The 22,840-nt window shown below is 45.3% G+C and overlaps 3 protein-coding genes across 17 annotated transcripts in view; 1 reads left to right on the forward strand and 2 right to left on the reverse strand.

Annotated features, from left to right (window-relative positions):
• The window catches only part of CPSF3 (cleavage and polyadenylation specific factor 3), a 49,179-nt gene extending 46,648 nt beyond the window's left edge, over positions 1–2,531 (reverse strand). Inside the window, 1 exon segment of one of the 3 annotated variants that reach the window (NM_001246367.1) lies at positions 2,364–2,531. In NM_001246367.1, the coding sequence (NP_001233296.1) occupies positions 2,364–2,413 (50 nt within the window). In that variant the 5' untranslated portion in view covers positions 2,414–2,531. 3 annotated transcript variants of the gene reach the window in all.
• A 143-nt stretch (positions 2,532–2,674) lies between these two features.
• On the forward strand, positions 2,675–19,508 carry ITGB1BP1 (integrin subunit beta 1 binding protein 1). 7 transcript variants are annotated; one of them, XM_063790128.1, is made up of 7 exons: positions 2,675–2,814; positions 7,452–7,558; positions 11,930–12,008; positions 13,783–13,919; positions 17,950–18,042; positions 18,573–18,722; positions 19,263–19,508. In XM_063790128.1, exons 2-7 carry the CDS (start codon positions 7,487–7,489, stop codon positions 19,332–19,334), a joined length of 603 nt encoding a protein of 200 aa, XP_063646198.1. In that variant the 5' UTR covers positions 2,675–2,814; positions 7,452–7,486; the 3' UTR covers positions 19,335–19,508. The 7 variants fall into 7 exon arrangements, with proteins under 7 accessions (XP_063646198.1, XP_063646200.1, XP_009440257.1 ...); XM_009441982.4 differs by having other exon boundaries at positions 2,757–2,886; XM_063790129.1 differs by lacking the exon at positions 2,675–2,814 and adding an exon at positions 3,129–3,218.
• Positions 19,509–20,102: 594 nt separating this feature from the next.
• The window catches only part of ASAP2 (ArfGAP with SH3 domain, ankyrin repeat and PH domain 2), a 200,340-nt gene continuing 197,602 nt past the window's right edge, over positions 20,103–22,840 (reverse strand). For all 7 annotated transcript variants that reach the window (XR_010149630.1, XM_016946784.3, XM_016946765.3 and 4 more), the window contains one exon: positions 20,103–22,521. Coding sequence is in view for 6 of the 7 variants with exons in the window: in XM_016946784.3 (XP_016802273.1) it covers positions 22,447–22,521 (75 nt within the window). In the remaining variant the exon portion in view is untranslated. The remainder of the gene's footprint in view (positions 22,522–22,840) is intronic.

Raw genomic sequence — 22,840 nt, forward strand, 5'->3', positions numbered from 1 at the left:
ATTGTATCTACTTATGTCTTCTTTCAGGCTACTAAATGAAAGCTTCCTAAGAACAGAGGCATTGTCCATCTTATTCACTGCTGTATTGCTACAGTACCTGGCATGTAGCACATCACAAAAAATACTTATTGAATGAACAAAACTCCTCAATTTTGAACCTTGGAAAGATTATGCTAAATGAAAGATGCCAGAGACAAAAGAGTATGTATTGTATGATCACACTTACATGAAATGTCCAGAACAGGCAAATCTATAAAGAAGTAGATTAGTGGTTGCTTAGGGCTGGAGAGGTAGTGGGGATTGTCTATGACGGCTAATGAATACAAGGTGTCTTTTGGGAGTGATGAAAATGTGCTGGAATTAGAGAGAGGTGATGGTTGTATAACTCTATGTTAAGAACGACTGAATTATACTCTTTAAATGAGTTGTATGGTATGTAAATTGTGAGTTGTATGGTATGTAAACTGTATCTCAATAAAGCTGTTACGAAACAACCAAATTCCCAAATTTACTCCAGAGTTGCCCCATCTCTTATACTCCTTGAGTGAATAACACTACCCTTTCCCAACTGCCAAACTTAGGAATCTGATCATAACATCCTCTCTGCCCTGCCTTCCCTCCCCACAACCACCCTTCCAGATACAGCTGATCAGCCACAAAATCCTGAAGATCTCATTTGCATACTCTCTCACACTCACGTCACTCAGTACAGGCTCTCGTCACCTAGACTTGGAATCTTTCAATATCTTACTGAATCTGCTCTACTCAATCCATCCTTTTATTCATCTGCTACACTGCTGCCAGGAGAGATTTTCCTAAAACATAATTCCCACAATATCCATGCTTGCTTAATAGCCTTCGCTGGCTCCCTGTAATTGACTTGATAAAGGTCCAAACTCCTGTGTATACGAGGTGCTTCCTAAACTGGACCTCAACTGCCTGTCGCTTCATCTGCTAACTCAACTCTTTAGCAACAGCCATGAGGAATCTGGCCACAAGCTGTGACCACTCTCACTTTCATATGTGCCACTTCCACTGCCTAGAACATCCTGGGCCCCCCAGTCTTTAACTCCTACTCATTCTTTAGGACTCAGCTCAGGCATCACATTTTTCAGGATCCACGAAGTATCCTTTCTTCCTCAATCTGTCAGAAATCCCTTTTCCATACTTTCACAGTGCTCAGTGCAATGCCTACCTGCGCTCTTAGATTAGCTATTATTTACAAAGCACCTACCGCGATGTTCACTCTTCAAGTTTTATCTTATTTCCATATGAGAAAACGGGTTCAGTGAGATTGTTGTCCTACTAATTGGTCAAGTAGATAATGGACTTCAGGTCTGACTTCAAAGTAATGGTCTCCTATTATTCCAAAGTATCTCTCCAATATTTCCCACTGTGCACTGTAATTCTCTCCAAAAGGGCGAGAGCAATTAACTGGGCCCTCTGTTGCGTCTATATCCCCACGTGTGGTGCTTGACACTTGCTCAGTGTTTGCTCATTACAGGAAGACATGACAGGTGTGAACTAAGCAGAAGGAAACGGACTATGTCCCAAGCAGGTGCTCAATGAAGCCTTACTGAATGAATGTGTAAAGGAGATACTTTCTACCTTTTGGAATGCGTATATTCATGTTGTGCCAACTAATATCTAACAATAAACATGTTGTGGGTTCGAAATGCTCATCTGTAGGAATTCAAGTTCTCTACATTTGCATCTCCCCTTCAGCAGCATTCCCGACTGATGAGGATCGTGTCCACTGAAAGGCCACTCTCCTTATGGACAGTCGAGGGCTGAGTTTTTGTCCCTAACACCTCTGCACTTTCTCCTCTCCAGCTTTACACCTTCCTTATTCTACTAGGGCCTGAGCTGAGAAGATCGAAACTCACGGCAAGTCCCTAATATTTTCTAACTTCTGGCACATGTGAAGCCCTGGTGTTAAGAAACAGACTTAATTCTTCCCTGCACCGCTGTAGCCTCATTCAGGTCTCCTCTCATCCTGTCGGTCATAAGCTTCACCGGCTCCCTCACAGCTTGCCCTGACGCGCAGAGATCCGTGCTTGTGCTAAGTGAAAACGCTTCTTGTACGAAAGCGAGCGGTGGCCCCGTAAAACTTTTTTTTCCGACTCCAACATACCCTCCCTTGAAACTGAAAAAAGCCAAATCCCGTTCACTCTATAGCAGGCCCCTTCCGATCAACGGTCCTCCAACCCCTCGAGCCTGAGAAGCCTGGCCCGCAAGCGCGGACCAAAGGCAGTCTGCCGGGGTAGGTGGGAGCGCGGGCGACGGAGGAGGCCAAAGTCTCCGGTTACCCCTCGCGCCCCTCACAGCCCGTGGCTTCATTCCCTCTCTTGCTGGTCCCTTACAGGGGTCGGATCAGCAGCTGGTCGCTCTCCTCAGCAGGAATCGCAGACATCCCGAAAGTGTGAGGGCGAAGCGGGAGTGAGGAACAGGTCGCCGGGGTCTTCCTAAATTGGAAGCACAGCCACCGGTAAATAAAGAAGGAAGAACCCCATTCACCAAGAGCACAACTTCCGTCACTCCGGAGCCCGCGGCACTAGACTCCTCCCCTCGACTTCCGGTCGGGGGACGCCGCTCGCGAGCCTTCCCACCACTTGGGGTCCTGGAACCGGGGGCGGCACGTCAGGACTGCGCCTGCGCATAGTCTTGGAGGCGCGGCCCGGCGGACGTGGGCAGGAGGGCTGGAAAAACCGGCGCTGGAGCGGGAACGGGAGTAGCTGCCTGGGCGCCGAAGGCCGCGGCACTCCCACGCGGACCCCGAAGTCCGCAACCCGGGGATGGGCCCGCGGCTGCGAGGTGAGCGCCCAGCCCTCGTCCCGCTTGGGGCCGAGCTCGCGGAGGCCTGACGGGAACACGGCCCCGAGAGCGGTGCGGACGGCCAGGAAGGATGGGTGGGGCCGCGGGGCGGGCGGAGGAGGGATGCCTGGGCTCGGGCTTGGTTCCGGGCGGGGCCGCGCTCCCGGGGCGCGGGTGGAGGAGCTTGGAACCGCAGATCGGGCGTGGGCTTGCGGACTGCAGCTTCCCGAGCCGCTGTCGCCCCGGAGGGGCGGCAAGGCGGGCGGCGCGGGCCGTTTCCTTGCCTCTTCCTCTGCCCCGCTTCGGCCGCCTCCCGCCTCTCAGGGTCGGGGTTGTCTGTCCCCTTCGCTGTCACATCCTCCGCACCCAGCGCTTGGAAGGTGCTCCATCACGGTGACAGACAGGTGCCAAGCAGGCTGGCGTCTGGGAGGAACTTCAGAGCCGGCTCTCCCTAGGCCCCGAGCTTGGCCGCATCCGTCCTTACTCTGGTGACCCTGGGCAGGTCACTGACTCTTCGGGCGCTTTGGCATCCTCGTTTGAAAGGGGCTGTTATCCTGCAGCCTTGCTGGTCGGTGAGGGTGAGGGTGAGAGGGATCTGTGCACCTAGCACCGTGCATGGCACGTGGTAGGCGTTTGGTACATGGGAATTGCTGTTGGGGTGTCACCTCCCCAGAAAGTTCTCGGCTTCAGTAAGCGCGTCCCCTGCCAGGCGCCCTGGCAATGCAGAGGAGTCACCGAGCTCCGCCTTTGACCAGCGTGCAGCTGGGAGAGTGAGATCAGAGACCACAGCAGATCGTGGCGCTGTGATCAGGGGGTACACTCAAGCTGTGGGTCCCTTACCCCAGCCTTGAGATCCCAGGAAGGCCTGCAGCCTGAAACGGGCCTTGAAAGGTAAGAAGTAGCCAAGTGCCTGAAAGGTGAAGGACGTCCCGGGCGGTGCAAAGCAGGGGCGCGTGGAGCATCGCGCTGAGAACCAGGAGCAGCTTTGCCTTGCTGAGATCAATGAACTGTGCCCGGGTTGTGGAGGATGGAAGTGGAAAGGTGATTAGGAGCTGGGTCCTGGAGGACCTGGGGTGTCGTGCTGAAGAACGTTGACTTTGGTCTCTGACTTTGGAGAACCAGTGAAAGATTTTCAGCAGGCTAGTGGCATTAGATTCATGTTTGAAAGAAATCATTTTAATCGTTTTGGCTGCAGTGTGGGGGTAGATTTAAAGTGTTAGGGAATCCAGTAGGACAAGGTCCCTTATCCACGAAATATCCTTGGGTTTGTGAATTCCTTAAATTCATGCCAAACTTTGTATGGATGTGCATTTTTATAGGGTGAGGATCCATCACATTCATCAGATTCTAAAAACATAGTGTCTGTGCCCATGGTCTAGGATGACGGGGGCCCTGGTGGAGAGCTGGCTCAGAGAGCTCTTCAGGTGGGGTATACAGTGGGTCTTGGTGCCAGATTGGATGTGGGGCCTGAAGGACAGCAAGGAATTCATGATTTTCTGGCTTCCTCCAGCAATAATAGAATCTCCTGACAGGGAGAGGAGAGGAGCAGATCTGGAGGGGAGGATGATGGGTTCAGCTTGAGACATCTTTGCATTTGATGAGCCTGCGGAGCATCCAATCGCCAATCAGGATCATTGGCCTCATTTTGATGCATGAATAATTTTTTTTTTTTTTTTTTTTTTTGAGACGGAGTCTCGCTCTTTCGTCCAGGCTGGAGTGCAGTGGCGCGATCTCGGCTCACTGCAAGCTCCGCCTCCCGGGTTCACGCCATTCTCCTGCCTCAGGCTCCTGAGTAGCCGGGACTACAGGCGCCCGCCACCACGCACAGCCAATTTTTTGTATTTTTAGTAGAGACGGGGTTTCACCATGTTAGCCAGGATGGTCTCGATCTCCTGACCTCGTGATACGCCCGACTCGGCCTCCCAAAGTGCTGGGATTACAGGCGTGAGCCACCCATGAATAATTTTGAGGCAAGAATGATTTGCTTGAGAACATGCATCAAAATTGCAGCAGATATCAAAGACTTTAATAAATGCTGCTTTTTCCTAAGCCGCTGGGTTGATGATGAAAAGAAAGCCTTAAGGAGTTGCTAAGGCATTGTCGTGTCATGATTTTCATATCAAGGGATCTGAGGAGACACTTCAGGATTCCACTGACAGTAGAATCACATTTTGTTTTTAAAATAAGTTTTGATTTAAAATTCAAATCATATTTAAAATTGTTACCTATATATAAATATGATTTATATATACTTAAGTATCTGATGTTTAAATATGTTACACATCAACATTTTAACCCGTGAGCGCCATTAACATGGCACTTTATGCTGCTATGTTAACCTAGTTTCGTGCAGGCCTTGGAATAAGGCTCTCCTGCCATCTCTCACTGACAAGTGTCCTGTGCTGGTAAGGTTCCCCTTTGCAGCAATCACCCGCAGTCTTCTTCCAACACATCTCTCTCTTTTTACCCTTATCCAATGGAGTTAGTTCGCTATCTGGCAGCCAGGGTCATCGTTTAAAAAACAGAAGACACCTGATTGTGTCGCTAAACTGCTTTTTAAAAGCCTCCATTCCAGAAGATCACAGCAGATAAGCACAAAATAAATAAAAAGCCTTCAGAGTATTCCTCAAACTAAAGTCCACTGTTATCGCGGCCTGCCTGGCCTTCTGTGGCACTTTGGGCCCATTGCTGTCCTCCTGCTCCCGGACAGCCTTGACTGTTCCCTCGGGCCCCTCTCCACCCGCACGGCATTGCCTCCAGGCTATTTATGGCTGCCCTCACTTCTTTCAGAAAAAGAGCTACAGCATCTTTTTCTGAAATACCCACCCCTTCCTTCCATTAGTCTGTGTCTCCTCAACTTGTGTTAGTTTTCCTCATAGCAGTGGTTTCCTAATAATATGTTTTATGTGTGTTTTTCTTGTTGGTCTGTCTACTCTCGCTAAGAACGGGCTCCCTGAGGTCAGGGGCTCTGTTTGGTTCACTGATGCATCCCCGACACCTGGTAGGTGCTCACTGACTATCCAGGAATGAATGAATAAATCAGATTTTCCTGGTACCCCACAAATAAAGCAAAAATATAGAAATAAATTGGATGATGAGGCTGATTAAAAAGCTTGGGCTCAGGGGTCAGACTTGGGCAAGTGGCCTAACATCGTCCCCTAGTAAGTGGACTTAGAGTGGGGTCTCCAAATACGGAGAATCTTTGGGTTGCAGCAGGAGCTTTCACTGACTGCTGCGTGAGTTGCTCGTTCTTTTTCCTTCATCAGGTGCGTAGTTTCTCTGAAAAGCATCACCCAGGTCAGAATGAAAGGAAACTCTCTGTGCAGACCGCTGTATGTGGGACCTTTGAAGACAGTCAAATAGTGTTCAGTTCTATAGTGAGCAGATTTTCTTGTTCTCTCTGGAGAATACAGTTTTTGGTAAAAAATTGATCAGGTTATCTTATTCATAAATCATCTTGAGAGGCAGGTCACAGTTCCCTCATCTGTAAAAGGCAGATTACAGCCCACCTTCTGTGAGCCCCTTGAGGGAGAGCTTAGAGCCCTGCAGAGTGTGTGGCATATGGTATGCCCTTAAAAAGCATCAGTAGAGCAAATGGATATGTCACAAGGTTATCATGAGGCTATGACAGTAGAACTGTCCCGGGAGTTCTGTGAGCTGTGCAGCTTCATGTAGGTTAGTTAATTTGCCAAGTATAATATATGCTGTCCTTATGCAACTGGCAAGGATGAATCCTACATTTCCAAGGCATTTATTATTATTAATTTCAAAAAAAGAAATATGTAACACAGACTCTGGGAGGCAAGGTCATCTCCTTAACTACGCTTAATAGAGAGGGGAGGTGAGGTGCTGGCACCTGGGAATGTCTTTGTGTCAGCTTTTACTTAAAGGTATTTCAAAACTTCAAGAAAAATGCACATTTCTGAGAGGTGTGTATAACTTAGCCCTACCAAGTATAGAATGTGAAACTGAGAGGGTTACTGAATCTCAGTATCTCGACTGAAAAGCCAATGTGTCACAGTATATTTTGCTAAAATCTTGACTCAATTGAAGAGAAGTAAGGCCCTTAAAATTTTGAGAACTAGGTGACGTGTCTGATACTTTTGAGAAAAGTGCTTTTCACACCTCTAGGACAAGAAGGTTTCTACCTTTTTTGCTTATTGGGTTAACTTTCTGTAATTTAATAGGAAAGAATGAAAAGGAATAGTATCCAAGGGAAAAGTTAATTGATGATTTTTATTTCCATTTTGCATGAAGTGATTTAATGTTGCATTTCCTGATGTAACTGTAACCAATATCAAAGTTGCTTTTCCTGGCTGGGCATGGTGGCTCACAGCTGTAATCCCAGCACTTTGGGAGGCCAAGGCGGGAGGATCGCCTGAGAGCAGGAGTTTGAGACCAGCCTGGCCAACATGGCAAGATCCTGTCTCTATAAAAAATGAAATTAGCTGGGTGTAGTGGCACATGCCTGTAGTCCCAGCTACTCGGGGAGGCTGAGGTGTGAGGTCAAGACTGCAGAGCCATGTTTGTGCCACTGCACTCCAGCCTGGGTAAGAGCAAGACTCTGTCTCTTAAAAAAAAAAAAAAAAAAAAGTTGCTTTTCCCGATGTAACTGTTACCAATATTTGTTTTTTCAGGGGATCTTCTCTGGATCAAGCAATGGTGGTGAAAAATGTTTCGCAAGGGCAAAAAACGACACAGTAGTAGCAGTTCCCAAAGTAGCGAAATCAGTACTAAGAGCAAGGTAGGGAAATGGAATTTGGAACAGAATCATAAAGCAGGGAGAGTTTTGTTTCTTCTAGCTGATACTGTATGGAGGATACTGACCGTGGGCAGATCTCCTGATAATCTTCAAACTAGTGTGTTTTAACATTTACTTTTTGCACTAGAGATGCATTCTATGCTTGGCTTCATTTTGTCTGTTCTGGTAGGTTTTCTGAAATTCTTAAATCCATTAAACTAGATGGGACATGACCTATGAATGGTTTCGTTGAAATAAGCACTGATTTAAAAAATTTTTAAATGATAGAAATTGCAGGCATTAAGGGGCTGGGCCTCTTGAATTCTAGGGTTTGTGGTGTGCATAATTACTTTTACTTAAGAGTGAGATTGGCAGATAGCTGTATACCAGAGAGTTTTTGAATGCTGTTGGAAGGTAAGCGTGGATTTAATTCATGCAAAACAAACCGTTGAGGAGCTATTCAACTGGCAACTTTTGTCTCAAGTAATAAAGTGATTTCATTTTGACTGACAGATAATTTTTCAATATAAGAGTATAAAGATAGCTGCATTATATTTGTTCTAGGTTTTTGACACCAATTTTGTTGGTGTTTAGAAGAATGGCATTTTTATTTCTACCTCCTGGACAATGGCACGTGAACACTCATTCATTCACCGAGTATTTGTTGAGCATGGCTGTGTGCCAAACTCTGTTTAAGGGGCATAAAATAGAGCAGTTAGGGAGAGGGAAAAAATTCCTGGCCTCAGGGCTTCCATTTCAGTTGGGGGAGAAAATAATGAATAAATAAGTAAAATATAGAGTTTCAGATGGTGGAAACTAACATGGGGGGAAGAAACTACAGGAATGGAGGGGGTGGGAGATTGGGAGAGGGGCAGTATTCAACAGTCTGGTAGAAAAGGTCTTATTTTCAGGCCGGGCACGGTGGCTCATGCCTGTAATCCCAGCACTTTGGGAGGCCAAGGCAGGCAGATCACCTGAGGTCAGGAGTTTGAGACCAACCTGGCCAACATGGTGAAACCCCATCTCTGCTAAAAATACAAAAATTAGCCTGGTGTGGTGGCGCACACCTGTAGTCCCAGCTACTCGGGAGGCTGAGACAGGAGAGTTGCTTGAACCAGGAGGCGAAGGTTGCAGTGAGCTGAGATCACACCACTGGACTCCAGCCTGGGTGACAGAGCAAGATTCCGTCTCAAAAAAAAAAGAAAAGGTCTTATTTATTTTTTTCTACCCCTCCTCCCGAGAAAAGGCCTTGTTTTCTTGGTGGCATTTGAGCAGGGGCCTACAGGAGAAGTGGGGCCATGATAAGATCTGGAAGGATCGCAGTTTAGGGAGAGGAGAGAGCAAAGGCCCATGGGAGGAGCGAGCCTGTGTGTTTGGGGGACAGCAGGGAGACCAGCGTGGCCTGGGCGAGGCAGGTGCTGGTGTTGTGAAGACCTGGGCTTTTACTCTGAGAGTAAAGCAGGGGGCGCCTGGGGCCAGGGAGTGACAGAATATTATATAAGTTTTGTTGGGGGTCACTTTGGCCACTGTGAGCAGGGAAAGGGCAGGAGCAGAGAGACTGCCGGGGAGGATGTGGTAAGAACCTGAGAGATGATGGGGGCTTGGACGGGGTGTGAAGGAAGCGCTGAAACCTCAGGTTCTGCAGAGAGTTCGAGGTGGGCACTCATGGGACCCATGGATCGATGATGATGGCTTGTGGAGTATGAGGAAAAGAGAGTCATCGAAGCTTAAACCCTTAACATACCAGGTGCTGTGGGAGGCAGAAAAAGTGATTCATTCCAGGTGTTTCTACCTGGATGCCAGATACCATTTGAGACATGATTGACACCCAGAGACAGTGAATAATTCAGAGAACGTGAAGGTGCGTGAGGTAATGACAGATACTGCTTGAGGGATTCAGAGACTGGGGAGGTTGTAGGCCTAAAGTTGTGGAGGAAGTCGTATTAGTTGGAGTTCTCCGGAGAACCAGTAGGATGTGTTTATATCCTAGAGAGAGATTTTGATGTATTTTCAAGGTTTATTTTGAAGAATTGGCTGATGTGACTGTGGGGGCTGCAAGTCCGCAATCTGCAGGGCGGGCTGAAGACCCCTGGGAGTGGGAGTGGGAGTGGCAGCTTGAGCCCAAAGGCAGCCTGGAGGCAGCTGGAGGCAGACTCTTCTCCTTGAGAGCCTGAGTCTTTTTCCTTTAAGGCCTTCACCTGCGTGGATGAGGCCCACCCACACGGCGGAGGCTCCTCTGCTGTACTCCATGTCTGCTGGTGTAGACGTTAATCTCATTTAAAGAAACACCTTCACGGCAATGTCTAGACTTGTATTTGACCAAGTATCTGGGTACTTAGCCCAGAGAAGTTGATATATAAAATTAACCATCACAGAAGTCTTCCCAAAAAAAAGCAGGTAGTGAATGAGGCCTTAAAATATACGGGTCAAATAGGCATAAATGAGGAAGGGGGTTAGACATCCCAGGCACAGGCAGGAAGCTGGAGGCCGAGTCGGGTCAATGAGTGAGTGAGTGAGTGGGATGGGATGGGATGCCGTGACTCAACAGCCTTTTCATGATTTTCCACCCTTGCGAATGCTCTAATTTTAAAGCTGTGTGTTCACTCAGTCCCAGGACCGGGGTGAGGCGCAGCACAGAAGGAGGCGTCTCGCAGGGTCGCACAAGGCCCCTCAGGAGATGCCTCCCTAGACCTTTCATCCCGGGTGCCTGCCGGGCCTCCCATGTGCCACACATGCCATGCTGTTAAATAACAGCCACATGTGAATGAGACAAAGACACACGACTGCCACTCAGTTTCCAGTCAGGGCAGGGTAAGCTGGCTTATCTCAGCTGAGCTGGTGGCCTTGTAACCAGAAGCACAGAAACCTGACATTGTAGGAGTCCTGTGCAGCCTTAGAATGGGGAAACGAACCATGTTCTTGGAAGTTTTTGAACTCCTGGAGCTGCTCAACACAGAACCTCCCTACTGCCACTTCCTCAGCCTTAAGCATGGGGACCCTACAGGGGAATCTTATCTGTGTGGCCAAATGTCTTGTTTTATTTTTATTTTTGGAGACGGAGCCTCACTCTGTCGCCCAGGCTGGAGTGCAGTGGTGTGATCTCGGCTTACTGCAACCTCTGCCTGTGGGTTCAAGCGATTCTCCTGCCTCAGCCTGCCAAATAGCTGGGACTACAGGCATGTGCCACCAAGCCTGGCTAATTTTTGTATTGTTGTGTTTTTTTTGTGTGTGTGTGTTTTTGTTTGTTTGTTTTGAGATGGAGTTTCGCTCTTGTTGCCCAGGCTGGAGTGCAGTGGCGTGATCTTGGCTCACTGCAACCTCCACCTCCCGGGTTCAAGCTATTCTCCTGCCTCAGCCTCCCGAGTAGCTAGGATTATAAGTGCCCGCCACCATGCCCAGCTAATTTTTGTATTGTTGGTAGAGACGGGGTTTTACCATGTTGGCCAGGCTGGTCTCAAACTCCTGACCTCAGGTGATCCACCCACGTCAGCCTCCCAAAGTGCTGGGATTACAGGCGTGAGCCACCACACCCAGCCATATTTTTTTTTTAGTAGAGACGGGGTTTCACCATGTTGGCCAGGCTGGTTTCGAACTCCTGTCCTCAGGTGATCCACCCGCCTCAGCCTCCCAAAGTACTGGGATTACAGGTGTCAGCCACCGTGCCCGGCCAGAGACTATTATTTCTAAAGAAATTGGGAGTGTAGCTCTGAGGAACAACTCCCTTTACATGTGATTCTATTTTGCTCAACAGTTTTGTTGTTTTTTTGGTGGCAGTTCACATGATAGTCTACTGTCCTGCCAGTTAGCCTCTGAATTCCTGCTGCAGGCCAGACACTAGTCAGAATAATTGCAGAAGCACTGGACCAGAGACCTAGAATTAGAGACCTAGGTTTGAGATCGGAGCCATTTACTGGATGTGACCTTGGACAAGTCACTAAACGTCTCAGTCTCCTTCCTCATTTAGTAAGCAGGGATCATGGTCCTTGCCTGGCTTTCTGCACAGGGTTTGTTTTGGGTTCAGTGGAACTCATGTGAAAGCAAGGCAGAGATGTTCGCAAGAATATTCATAGAAGGCATCTTGTAAGGAGGTGGCGGTAATGGCTTCGATTTAAATCAACTAGGAATATTGCCACCGCATTTATCCGATATTATGTCATGGGACGAACGAACAGTTGGGATTATGTGATTTTTTTTTTTGAAGTTTGTTACAGAATTTGTCTTAAGAAAAATCTGCACAGTCGATATGCCTGAATAATTGACATGGTTTTGTATGTGTCAGCTCAACTCTAATAAATGATTTGAATGGGTTAGAGGACTTTAGAGAAGACAGGGCTGCTTCAGTGGAGATTTTTTACTTGTTTTTCTGTTTCTCAGTCTGTGGATTCTAGCCTTGGGGGTCTTTCACGATCCAGCACTGTGGCCAGCCTCGACACAGATTCCACCAAAAGCTCAGGTACATAAAAGGGTTGGGTCATTGATTGTCTGCGCTTTTCATTGATGTTCATGTGGTTTTACTGGGGTAGCACGATGAGTTCTTCAGTATTTGTGGCTTTCTTCCTCTCCTTTGCCACTTTTGACAAGAGTTTAGAAGTGGACCAAGATTTGGCGGGACGTGGGCTGAGGGTGTGGTGTGATTGGGGGAAGCCACATGGCCTTTGGAGATTGGCACAGGCACATGGGCAACTGGAAGTTTCAAAATAGTTTTTTAAGAAATGGGGTGGCAATAAATACATACACCTACTATGTACCCACAAAAATTAAAAATAAAATTGAAAGAGATGGGGTGGCAGAAGATGAATTCCATTGGCCTTATGTTGTCTATGGGGAATAGGGCAAATATCTTCGTGATTAAAGGGCTAAGGAGCCTTTCATTTACTCCAAGGAACCCAGAGATTCACCAGCTCATGACCACCACCAGCACAAGTAATTAAGGGGAGGATCTGTCCCAGACCCTTGTAGATATTTATGCAGCTGCCCGAAATTAGTAGATCTTAGAAACAGGCTGGGTGCGTTGGCTCATGCCTGTAATCCCAGCACTTCGGGGGTCCAAGGCAGATGGATCACCTGAGGTCAGGAGTTTGAGACTAGCCTGGCCAACATGGTGAAACCCCATCTCTACTAAAAATACAAAAAATTAGCCGGGCGTGGTGGCGCATGCTTGTAATCCCAGCTACTCGGGAGGCTGAGTCAGGAGAATTGCTTGAACCCAGAGGCAGAGGTTGCAGTGAGCTGAGAATCGCGCCACTGCACTCCAACCTGGGCGACAGAATAAGACTCCATCTCAAAAAAAAGAAAAAAAAGAAAGAAATCAAGAGGTGGTTTCTAACCTTAGCTCCCTAAGTAGCTGGTGGCTAACTGGAAATATATTCATTTTCTTGGCTAAATTCCTCTTTCTCCCTTCAGGAACCTGTCCTAGTGAATCTGTAACAGAGAATGTTGGAGCATTAGGTCCATTGTCTTTCCTGCCAGATGCCTTTAAAATTATTAAAGTTGTGGGCATCTTTTTGTTACATAACCTAAAAGTAATCATATAGTATTTCCTTAATATGGTTGAGGTTATAAGTCGTTTGTAGGAGTTTTTGTGTTGGCTGGATGTTGTGGCACACACAGCTCTTCAACCGTTGCTGTTACGTTAAGAGAATTTCTGCCTGGCATTATTCCATCGACATTAAAAAGACAAACTATGTGGTCTTTCTGATGGAACGATAGAGGAAGAGTAGGCTTCCTGAATGAGGAAAGCAAGCTAACACGGTAGGCCAGGCACAGTGGCTCATGCCTGTAATTCCAGCACTTTGGGAGGCCAAGATGGTAGGATCGCTTGAGCCCAGGAGTTCAAGACCAGCCTGGGCAACGTAGTGAGACCCTCTCTCTAAGGGGAAAAAAAATGGTGAAGAGGGAGAAAGAACCAAAAGTAAATACCATGCGTCATAAAGGTAATCATTATGTAGTAACCTTTTCTTTACCGTTTGTTTTGAAGGGAAGGTTAATATATTTATTCCTATTATTGAGACCTTTGTATACTATATTTAGTATACCATGAGTCACTGAGGAAAAGGTTAGTGAAATTTTAAGTTCTTCCCCATTACATAAAAATATTGTGCATTATAAAATTTGTAATTAGTGGTTATGTTCTAATGACAGTCTGGTTTTTATTTGGGAAGGGACTGAGGATACTCTGTAATGCAGATATTTCTTCTTAAGTCTTACCACTTTTCTTTCATCTTCAGGACAAAGCAACAATAATTCAGATACCTGTGCAGAATTTCGAATAAAATATGTTGGTGCCATTGAGAAACTGAAACTCTCCGAGGGAAAAGGCCTTGAAGGGCCATTAGACCTGATAAATTATATAGACGTTGCCCAGGTAAAAAAAAAATTCCGTAACTCTCTGGTTATGAGAGTCTGGGGAGCCAACTCATGGCTTTGGGGCAAAATGCTCACTCCTCGGGTCCACTGGGTGCCGCTCCGCTTGCTCTCGACTGAAGTCCCCGCATCACCACCGCACATGTGCGTGAGCGCTGAGCTGCATGGGAACGCAGGCGCTGTTCCTCCCTTCAAACACGGTACTTTTTTTTTTTTTTTTGAGACGGAGTTTTGCTTTTGTTGCCCAGGCTGGAGTACAGTGGTGCAATCTCGGCTCACTGTAATCTCCGCCTCCCGGCTTCAAGCAATTCTCCTGCCTCAGCCTCTCGAGTAGCTGGGATTACAGGCGCCCGCCACCATGCCCGGCTAATTTTGTATTTTTAGTAGAGACAGGGTTTTTCCATGTTGGTCAGGCTGGTCTTGAACTTCCGACCTCAGGTGATCTTCCTGCCTTGGCCTCCCAAAGTGCTGGGATTATAGGCGTGAGCCACTGTGGCCGGCCCACAGGACTTTTTAATACTTTTTTTTTTTTTTTTTTGAGATGGAGTCTCGGTCTGTCGCCCAGGCTGGAGTGCAGTGGTGCAATCTCGGCTCTTTGCAACCTCTGCCTTCCGGGTTTAAGCGATTCTCCTGCCTCAGCTTCCTGAGCAGCTGGGACTACAGGCGCATGCTGCCACGGCCCGGATAATTTTTTGTATTTTAGTAGAGATGGGGTTTCACTGTGTTGCCCAGGCTGGTTGACCTCACCTGATCCACCTGCCTCGGCCTCCCAAAGCGCTGGGATTACAGGCCTGAGCCCTTGTGCCCGGCCTGTTAATACTTTTTTATGGGGCTGATCAATCCTATTTAAATGAGGAGCTGATTGCGGTGACTGGTTATATTCCATAGATTCTTCTTTTAAAATAATCTGGCAAAACCTTACCGTACCACCATCAGACCAGTTCTCTCTGTCAATAATCTAATTCATAATGATGTCGACCTAACATATCTGTTTATTCATGCAAGGTTTCCAACAAGAATTGAGATGAGGTGGGTTTCAAAAAGATAAAATCAAGAAGATAAAAAATAATCATCATGAAGGAAAATTAAGAATGAAAGTTAAATCAAAAGTATAAGATATATAAGCATGAAATGTTATAAAATCTGTACCCTTGCCAATGGTGGAAGTACATGAGCCAAAAGAGTGAATTCGGTAATGAGAGAAAAAAAAGAAAGTAAATTGCTTCTGGAGTTTCTAGAAAATGAAATTACATTTTTATGTGCGCATTAAAAGAGGGATATTAACTGCAATACCAAGATTCCTTAACTTCAGAGAGTGTTAAGAATGTGTACTCTCTTAAATCACGGAGAATGAGAACATGAAATACAGCGTGGCAGGGCGTGGTGGCTCACATCTGTAATCCCAGCATTTTGGGGGAGGCAGAGTAGGGGGATCACCTGAACCCAGGAGTTCAAAGCCAGCCTGGGCAACACAGTGAAACCTTGTTTCTACAAAAAAAAAAAAAAATTTTAATTGCTGAGTACAGTGGCTCATGCCTGTAATCCCAGCACTTTGGAAGGCCAAGGGGGGCAGATCACTTGAGGCCAAGAGTTCAAGACCAGCCTGGCCAATATGGCAAAACCCTGTCTCTACTAAAAATACAAAAATTAGCTGGGTGTGGTGGTGCACGCCTATAATCCCAGCTACTCGGGAGGCTGAGGTTGAACTGCTTGCTTGAACTCAGGAGGCAGAGGCTGCAGTGAGCCAAGATTGTGCCACTGCACTCCAGCCCTGGGTGACACAGTGAGACTGTCTCAAACAAAACAAAACACCAGCCTGGGCAAGACCCCCATCTCTACAAAACATTTTAAAAAATCAGCTGAGTGTGGTGTTATGCACTGGTAGTCCCAGATACTCAGAAGGCCAAGGCAGGGGGATTCCTTGAGCCCAGGAGGTCAAAGTTGCAGTGAGCCATCATTGTACCACTGCACTCCAGCCTGGGTGACAGAACAGTAAGACTGTCTCAAAAAAAACCTGAAATGAAGTTTCATATCTTTATGAAAGTAAAGGAAGATACTTCTGTCTGAAGGACATCAGTGAATCTAAATTGCCATTTAAGAGAGAACTCGGGCTGGGCGCGGTGGCTCAGGCCTATAATTCCAGCACTTTGGGAGGCCGAGGTGGGTGGATCATGAGGTCAGGAGATCGAGACCATCCTGGCTAACACGGTGAAACTCCATCTCTACTAAAAATACAAAAAAATTAGTTGGGTGTGGTGGCGCATGCCTGTAATCCCAGCTACTCGGGAGACTGAGGCAGGAGAATTGCTTGAACCCAGGAGGTGGAGGTTGCAGTGAGCCGAGATCGCGCCATTGCACTCCAGCCTGGGCAACAAGAGCAGAACTCCGTCTCAAAAAAAAAAAAGAAGAACTCACGGTAGTTTGGACAAGTATAATTACTTTCCAGCATTTAGTTGGAAATATAAAGTCATTCCAACAAACTACATTAAGTCCTCACGTAACCTCATTGATTGGTTCTTGGAAAACCACCTAGATTAGTTCCTCCAAGTAACTCGTTTTTCAAGGTCATTTTGTTATAATGTTTTATGATGTTGATGAGAAAAAAAAATGGTTTTGTTATATGCATGATTTCACTTAAAGTTGTAGTTTCCAAGAACGAGCCGCAACGTTCAGTGTGGTCTTAACCATAAAAGCTACAACCAGTCTAAGTGTTGTACTGAAAGATTAATAATTCTTCCCCTCAAAAATACACTAGCATTATTTTCATTCCTATAAGGACTACTAAATTTCTCATATCACCATAGAATTTTTGCTTGCTAAAATTCCAGTATTGACAATAGCTTGACTGTTATCCCATACCGTGGTTCTTGGAATTGCTTTAAACCTGTGGGAAGTGATTGGCAAGAGGGTACTGTAACATTGTGAGGACCCAAGAAGTAAGGTATTGGGATGCAGCTTATTTAATGTCTTTAATGTGGGCGACTGGTTCCACAAAACCATCGACAGTACAGAACATCCATAGGTTGCCAACAGCATCTTACGTTAGGGAAGACGAAGTAGGTGGTATTCCGGTCTGGGAGCCGAGACCGGATCGTCCGCCAGGGAAGCTGTCAGGGATTATCTGCGGTTCCTGAGTAGCTGAAAACCCCAATTCATGTTTTTGTGAGTGGAGTAACTGCTCATCAGCAGCACTTGCCAGCCCAAAGCCCTGAGGCGTGGCATCACCAGACAACGCCTTCCCATCTGGGCAGGATATGTGGGCTCTGCTTCCTGATCATCCCACACGCTAACACTGGTCTATGCTGTGGAAATGAAGATCTTCATTTTTCTCATGTAGGTATTTTAACATCAGCAGGTTTTGTGAGAAGCAGCTCAGTGTGTAATTAGGATTAACTCCAAGACAAACAATATGCATGAAAGGGATGGATGTGAATTTTGCTCAGAGTTGTGGGCTGTAAAAATGCAGCTGGGCACAGTGGCTCATGCCTGTAATGCCAGCACTTTGGGAGGCCAACTTGGGAGAGTTACCTGAGGCCAAGAAGAGTTCAAGACCAGCCTAAGGCAACATAGTGAGATCCCACCTCGATTTAAAAATAAATAAATTGGCCCACATGGTGGCTCATGCCTGTAATCCCTGCACTTTGGGAGGCTGTGGTGGGTGGATCACTTAAGGTCAGGAGTTCGAGACCAGCCTGGCCAACATGGCGAAACCCCATCTGTACTAAAAATACAAAAATTAGCCGGATGTGCTCACTTGAACCAAGGAGGCAGACGTTGCAACGAGCTGAGATCATGCCACTGCACTATAGCCTGGGCGACAGAGTGAGACTCTGTCTCAAAAATAAAAATAACCTTTTTGTAAATGGGGGGAAATGTTTCTTCTGCCTCTGGGAGAGAGACTCTTGCCTGGCTAATGTGTACCCCACATTCTTTAAAGGGTTTGGGCTTGCGATGGCCAGATACTCAAAGTGACTAGTCAGACTTAAGACTATTATGTAATTTTAATCATGGAATTTATTTTTACTTTAAAGCAAGATGGAAAGTTGCCTTTTGTTCCTCCGGAGGAAGAATTTATTATGGGAGTTTCCAAGTATGGCATAAAAGTATCAACATCAGATCAATATGTAAGTAATATAATTTATTAAGAAAACTATGTTTTAGATAACAGGGAATTCAGGCCATTAAGAGCCCCCTTATAATTAGGGCCACTCCTGTTTGCAGAGTGATTGGTTTGTAAACATTCCTGGCAGTTGGTCTTAAACGTGACCAATTTCTTAAGGTGAATAGGGGCTTCCTTTTCTCTCCTGTGTTGGAAGGGCCCATGCAACCTGCTCCCCCCACCCCCAAACACACAGATGGCTCCGAATGCATTTTCAACTAAGGGCCCCTCATCAATTAAGAGCAGCTCTCAGCTTGGACGGTGGGCACAGACACTGGGATAGTCAGTTTAGATCACTGCACTCCTGGCTTGCTGGGATTTAAGAAGGCGTGCTCCTGAAGATATTGCCCGAGACTGAGCATACAGGACATCCCTTGGGGTGAGAAACCTATGGATATGCTGTTTCAAGCCTCACTCTGCCTGGGAGGGTGTGTCATCAGGACTGACAAACATTTGAGAGTCCTGATCTCTCGGAATCTTTCCTGACTTCTGCAGGATGTTTTGCACAGGCATGCTCTCTACTTAATAATCCGGATGGTGTGTTACGATGATGGTCTGGGGGCGGGAAAAAGCTTACTGGCTCTGAAGACCACAGATGCAAGCAATGAAGAATACAGCCTGTGGGTTTATCAGTGCAACAGCCTGGTGAGACTTCGTTACTTTGGTTAGCTGCTTGCCCATCAAGTCGCAACACCCAGGGACTACTGTTTTTGAAGGCTGAAGAAATACAATCCATTATATATGGAATATCTTGGCCTGGGGATAGTGAATGAATATTAGGCCGGAGGTCAGCCGGCTGGCAAGACAGTGCAGGTTTGTGAAATATTTGTTAGGGCCAGTGGCAGCACTCACTTGTGCCTGGATTTAAAAGGTAAACAAAGCAGCTGAGGAAAAATGTATCCTCCAGGGGCCGAAGGCTTCTTCCATTTCCGAACGTTGTTGCTCTCCTAGACTGCGTGATCAGCCTTTGCAGGCTGCAGTCGCTGTTTGCTTTCCTCTGAAGGAGGGCAGAAAGGGCCCACGTGCAGGGAAGCTCATAGTATGGGTTCCACTGACCCAGGCAGGCATGTGTGGTCGGCTTGCTTAGGAGAGGTCTTAGGGTCAGGTGTGTGCCTCTGCTAGCCAAATTAAGTTCACGAAGAGAGAGATGAATGTTGCTCTTACTCTATCTTTCATGTAATGTAGGAACAAGCACAAGCCATTTGCAAGGTTTTATCCACCGCTTTTGACTCTGTATTAACATCTGAGAAACCCTGAATCCTGCAATCAAGTAGAAGTCAACTTCATCTGAAAGCTCAGCTGTTTTCAAACTGCAATGCTGAAATGTTATGCAAATAATGAAGTGATCCCTTGCTCTAGATTTTCTGAAGAAAATGGATTGTGTAAAATGCTGATCATTTGTTTATTAAAATGTGTCCTATTACACAGTGAGTTAACTCTCAATGAAGTCATCTACTTTCTGGGCTAAAAAACTTCATTTGTCTTTTTCAAGTTCTAATAAGCTTAACCTAAGTGTCACAGAAGCCTAGGTGTCACAGAGGTCCACTCAGTGACAAACACACACTGAAGGCCTGAGGAAGACTAGATGTCACAGAGGTCCACTCAGTGACAAACACACATTGAAGGCCTGCCTGAGGAAGACTAGGTGTCACAGAGGTCCACTCAGTGACACACACTGAAGGCCTGAGGAAGACTGAGGACATGGGCTCAGTGATGGCTTCCCAGTCATGGTATCACTGGCATGGACCTCTGTCCGGCAGAGGTGTGGACTGGAGACCAGGATTCATGCTGGTTTGGAACAATGACATTGCCAACTTAAGACACACAAAGCAGATTTTCAGAAGTGTCTGGTCAAGATAACATGCTGGCCAACCACAATTCCTAGAGTTAAGAGAAACTTAAAAGATTACCGCTCATGCTAAAAGTATGTAAAGATCCCATGTACAGTATGATAGTGTACTTTTTTTTAAAGGACTGTCAATATACAAAACTTTAAAGATTAAAAACATTAAAAATAAAACCATGTCCATTTAAAAGTATTTTATTTTTTTCCAGTCAAATGACTAGTTAACAAGAAGAGTAAACTTATTAAACATGCTCTAATTATAAATCACTGCATTAAGGACAATGAAAATAATCAATTTCGGTTATACAGTATATACAGTTGTGCTGCAACCAAAGTAATCAGGTGAATGAACTGAATATCATACATCTCAAAATAGCATCCTAAGCTGCATATTATGTTATCCACCCCTTAACAGATCACACAGTTACTCTTAGTCTGTGTACATGTTCTGAGCCATCATCCCAGATCTGATGGAGAATGGCATGCAAAATGCCAGAATCCTGCAGCTGCAGTTCATGAAACATAAACTTTAAATATAAATAGATATCTACAATGTTTTTCTTTCTCTTAGTTGCTTTTTTAATTTGCAAGGAGCAAATAACTAAGAAAGGATATTAGCAGGGTCTATAATTTCTCCTCTGGTAAGAGTACTATTAGTTACTGCACAATAGCACCAAATTGTAGACTGGAAAAATATTTCCTAGGTATTTATGTACCAGTGAACCTGACAGATTAGTTTGGGACTGGAGTTCTAATGTTGATATGAATCAACTTTATTCCTTATATAGCTGGCACCAGGCGGTCAAAAGGCTGACTATAAAATACAGATGCAGGAGGATTGTTAAAATAGACATAAGTGCACTGTGCAAAATACATCTGTTTACTTAAATCTATGAGAAAATTAAATGAAGGGTTCAAACAGAAATTAACAATTAGTGAAAACAGATGTAGTGCTTTAAAAAAAAACAAAAACAAAAAACTACAGATCTAACACATTTTTACCCGGAACTTTGAAAGGTAAAAAGCGATTGCTATATAACATCATAAAACATTCCAGTTTGTTCTGTCTTCCTTTATAACAAAAACAAAAAGTACAATGCCAAAAAAAAAAAACTCTACACAGTCTTGCATAATAAAGACAAGCTGCTTCAATCAAATGCACCATCACAACAAATGCAGTTAACAGCATTGCTGCCTCACTTTCCAAGCCTATATGCAAATTTATTCCTTTACTTTTGTTAAAAGTCCAAGTGGGTATCATATGCCTATTTATTCTCAGAGTGCCAAAATTTCCAATATTCCTACTATGAATCTTACCCTCGCAATTACTAAATAGAGGTATGACAGTCAAGTTCATTAAACTAATGAGTTTTGGTTTTATAATAGACAACCTAATCCCCTACTACCACCCCAAGTAGCTTAAGAATGATATGATGGCCTTAAACAGTAAAAAGTGGGATGTTTGGGAGTATTACCTGGGACCTATATATTTCTGATATGTTCTTGATTATAAACAGATGGACAGATTCAATTTCAAGACAGTGTGACTACCATTCCTGTTGGAGTATTATATAAATACAAGACACTAAACTGAGTAAACATTCTCCTGGGCTAGAAGGGAAGGCAGTGGTACACTCAGTAGGAAACAGCAAGTGATGTGTTAATACAGCGTGGTCTGCGCCACAGAATTCTACTGTGTACAGTCGCTTTCTGTGTGACTCAGGAAGTTCAAGAAGGCAAATTCCAAAACACCTAAAGCATATAAACTAATTTAAAAGAACTGTTTTGCAATCCATCATCCTTAGTTTTTAACCAAATTCAGGAAATGCAGTTTTATATAACCTGGAACAGAATGAACTGTAGTTACCCTACGTTGTCATAAACCATCAGTAGTTTTGTTAAGTATGATTGTTCACAACAGGTTATACATACATGCAGAATATAATGATAGCTGCAACCTCACAAATTAGGGCTAGAAAGTACAATGCTAATGTGTAAATTTCCAAGTTGCTTTTTAAACACTGGGTGGATTTCAAAGGAATATGTGTCTTTAAAGGTGAACTGATGGCATTTTATCGAGAAAGTTCAGAGCTGGGCTATGGACTTCTGAAGCAGCAGTTGACTGGCCGCCTAAAATAATAATTGTGATAAAGGTCACCAACTCCAGAACTGGGCCAAGGAATGCAGGAAGAATTTATTCATTAATGCAAACATTTTTAGGTTTAGCTAATTCCGTAGAGGCAGGATCTTGATTATGTATAATAGTTAAAATAACTTTTCAGTTCACCTGTTGGGAAATTCAGTTTTTCCTAATAAATGCATAGCAATGTTTCATGAAAACCACAAATTATAAAAACAATTACTGATATGTAAAAATTGCCTCTGAGTTTTTAAAACAGAGCAGTGGCATTAGAGAACATGGGCTGCCATACAAACAGTTCATGAAACTGGTTATCTGGCAAGAGTTTTGGTACCAATAACGAAACAGGAACATAACTGTTAATGCTTTTGTTCAGTAGCAATTCAGTCAGCGATAAAGTGCACAAATGACACCGGGAATGCGCCTTTGCGACCAGGATCTCCATCAATGTGGCCAATCTGAAATGGAGAAAAGTGTAGGTTGTTATTAAAATTCCAAATGTTGGTGGAAACTTTGAAGAGCATTACATAGAGCGTTTGGTGAAGAAAAGCAAGATTGGTTCAGAAGACTCTCTTCCAACAAGGAATTACTTAGGTAAAACATCCAAATGATTTTTGTCCTTTTTTCCTCACCACATTTCAAATAGTGCAGGCCTCTCCCGTGTAAGGAGCTCTTCCCAGCCATGTCCCAGATGTTCGCTCGTGGGGATGGCCACCCCCACCTGTTCTTGGGAGGCACACAGGTCAGCTGTCTGACCACTACTTCCCACTTGCCATT

Source organism: Pan troglodytes, chromosome 12 (assembly GCF_028858775.2).
Source record: "Pan troglodytes isolate AG18354 chromosome 12, NHGRI_mPanTro3-v2.0_pri, whole genome shotgun sequence".
In the NCBI taxonomy this organism is placed as follows: domain Eukaryota; kingdom Metazoa; phylum Chordata; class Mammalia; order Primates; family Hominidae; genus Pan; species Pan troglodytes.

Excerpts from the sequence above, each read along its gene's own strand:
- ITGB1BP1 (XM_063790128.1), top strand. The coding sequence starts at position 7,487 with ATGTTTCGCAAGGGCAAAAAACGACACAGTAGTAGCAGTTCCCAAAGT. Across the intron at positions 13,920-17,949 it reads ATTATATAGACGTTGCCCAG|CAAGATGGAAAGTTGCCTTT; the intron begins GTAAAAAAAAAA and ends TTTACTTTAAAG. Across the intron at positions 18,043-18,572 it reads TATCAACATCAGATCAATAT|GATGTTTTGCACAGGCATGC; the intron begins GTAAGTAATATA and ends TGACTTCTGCAG.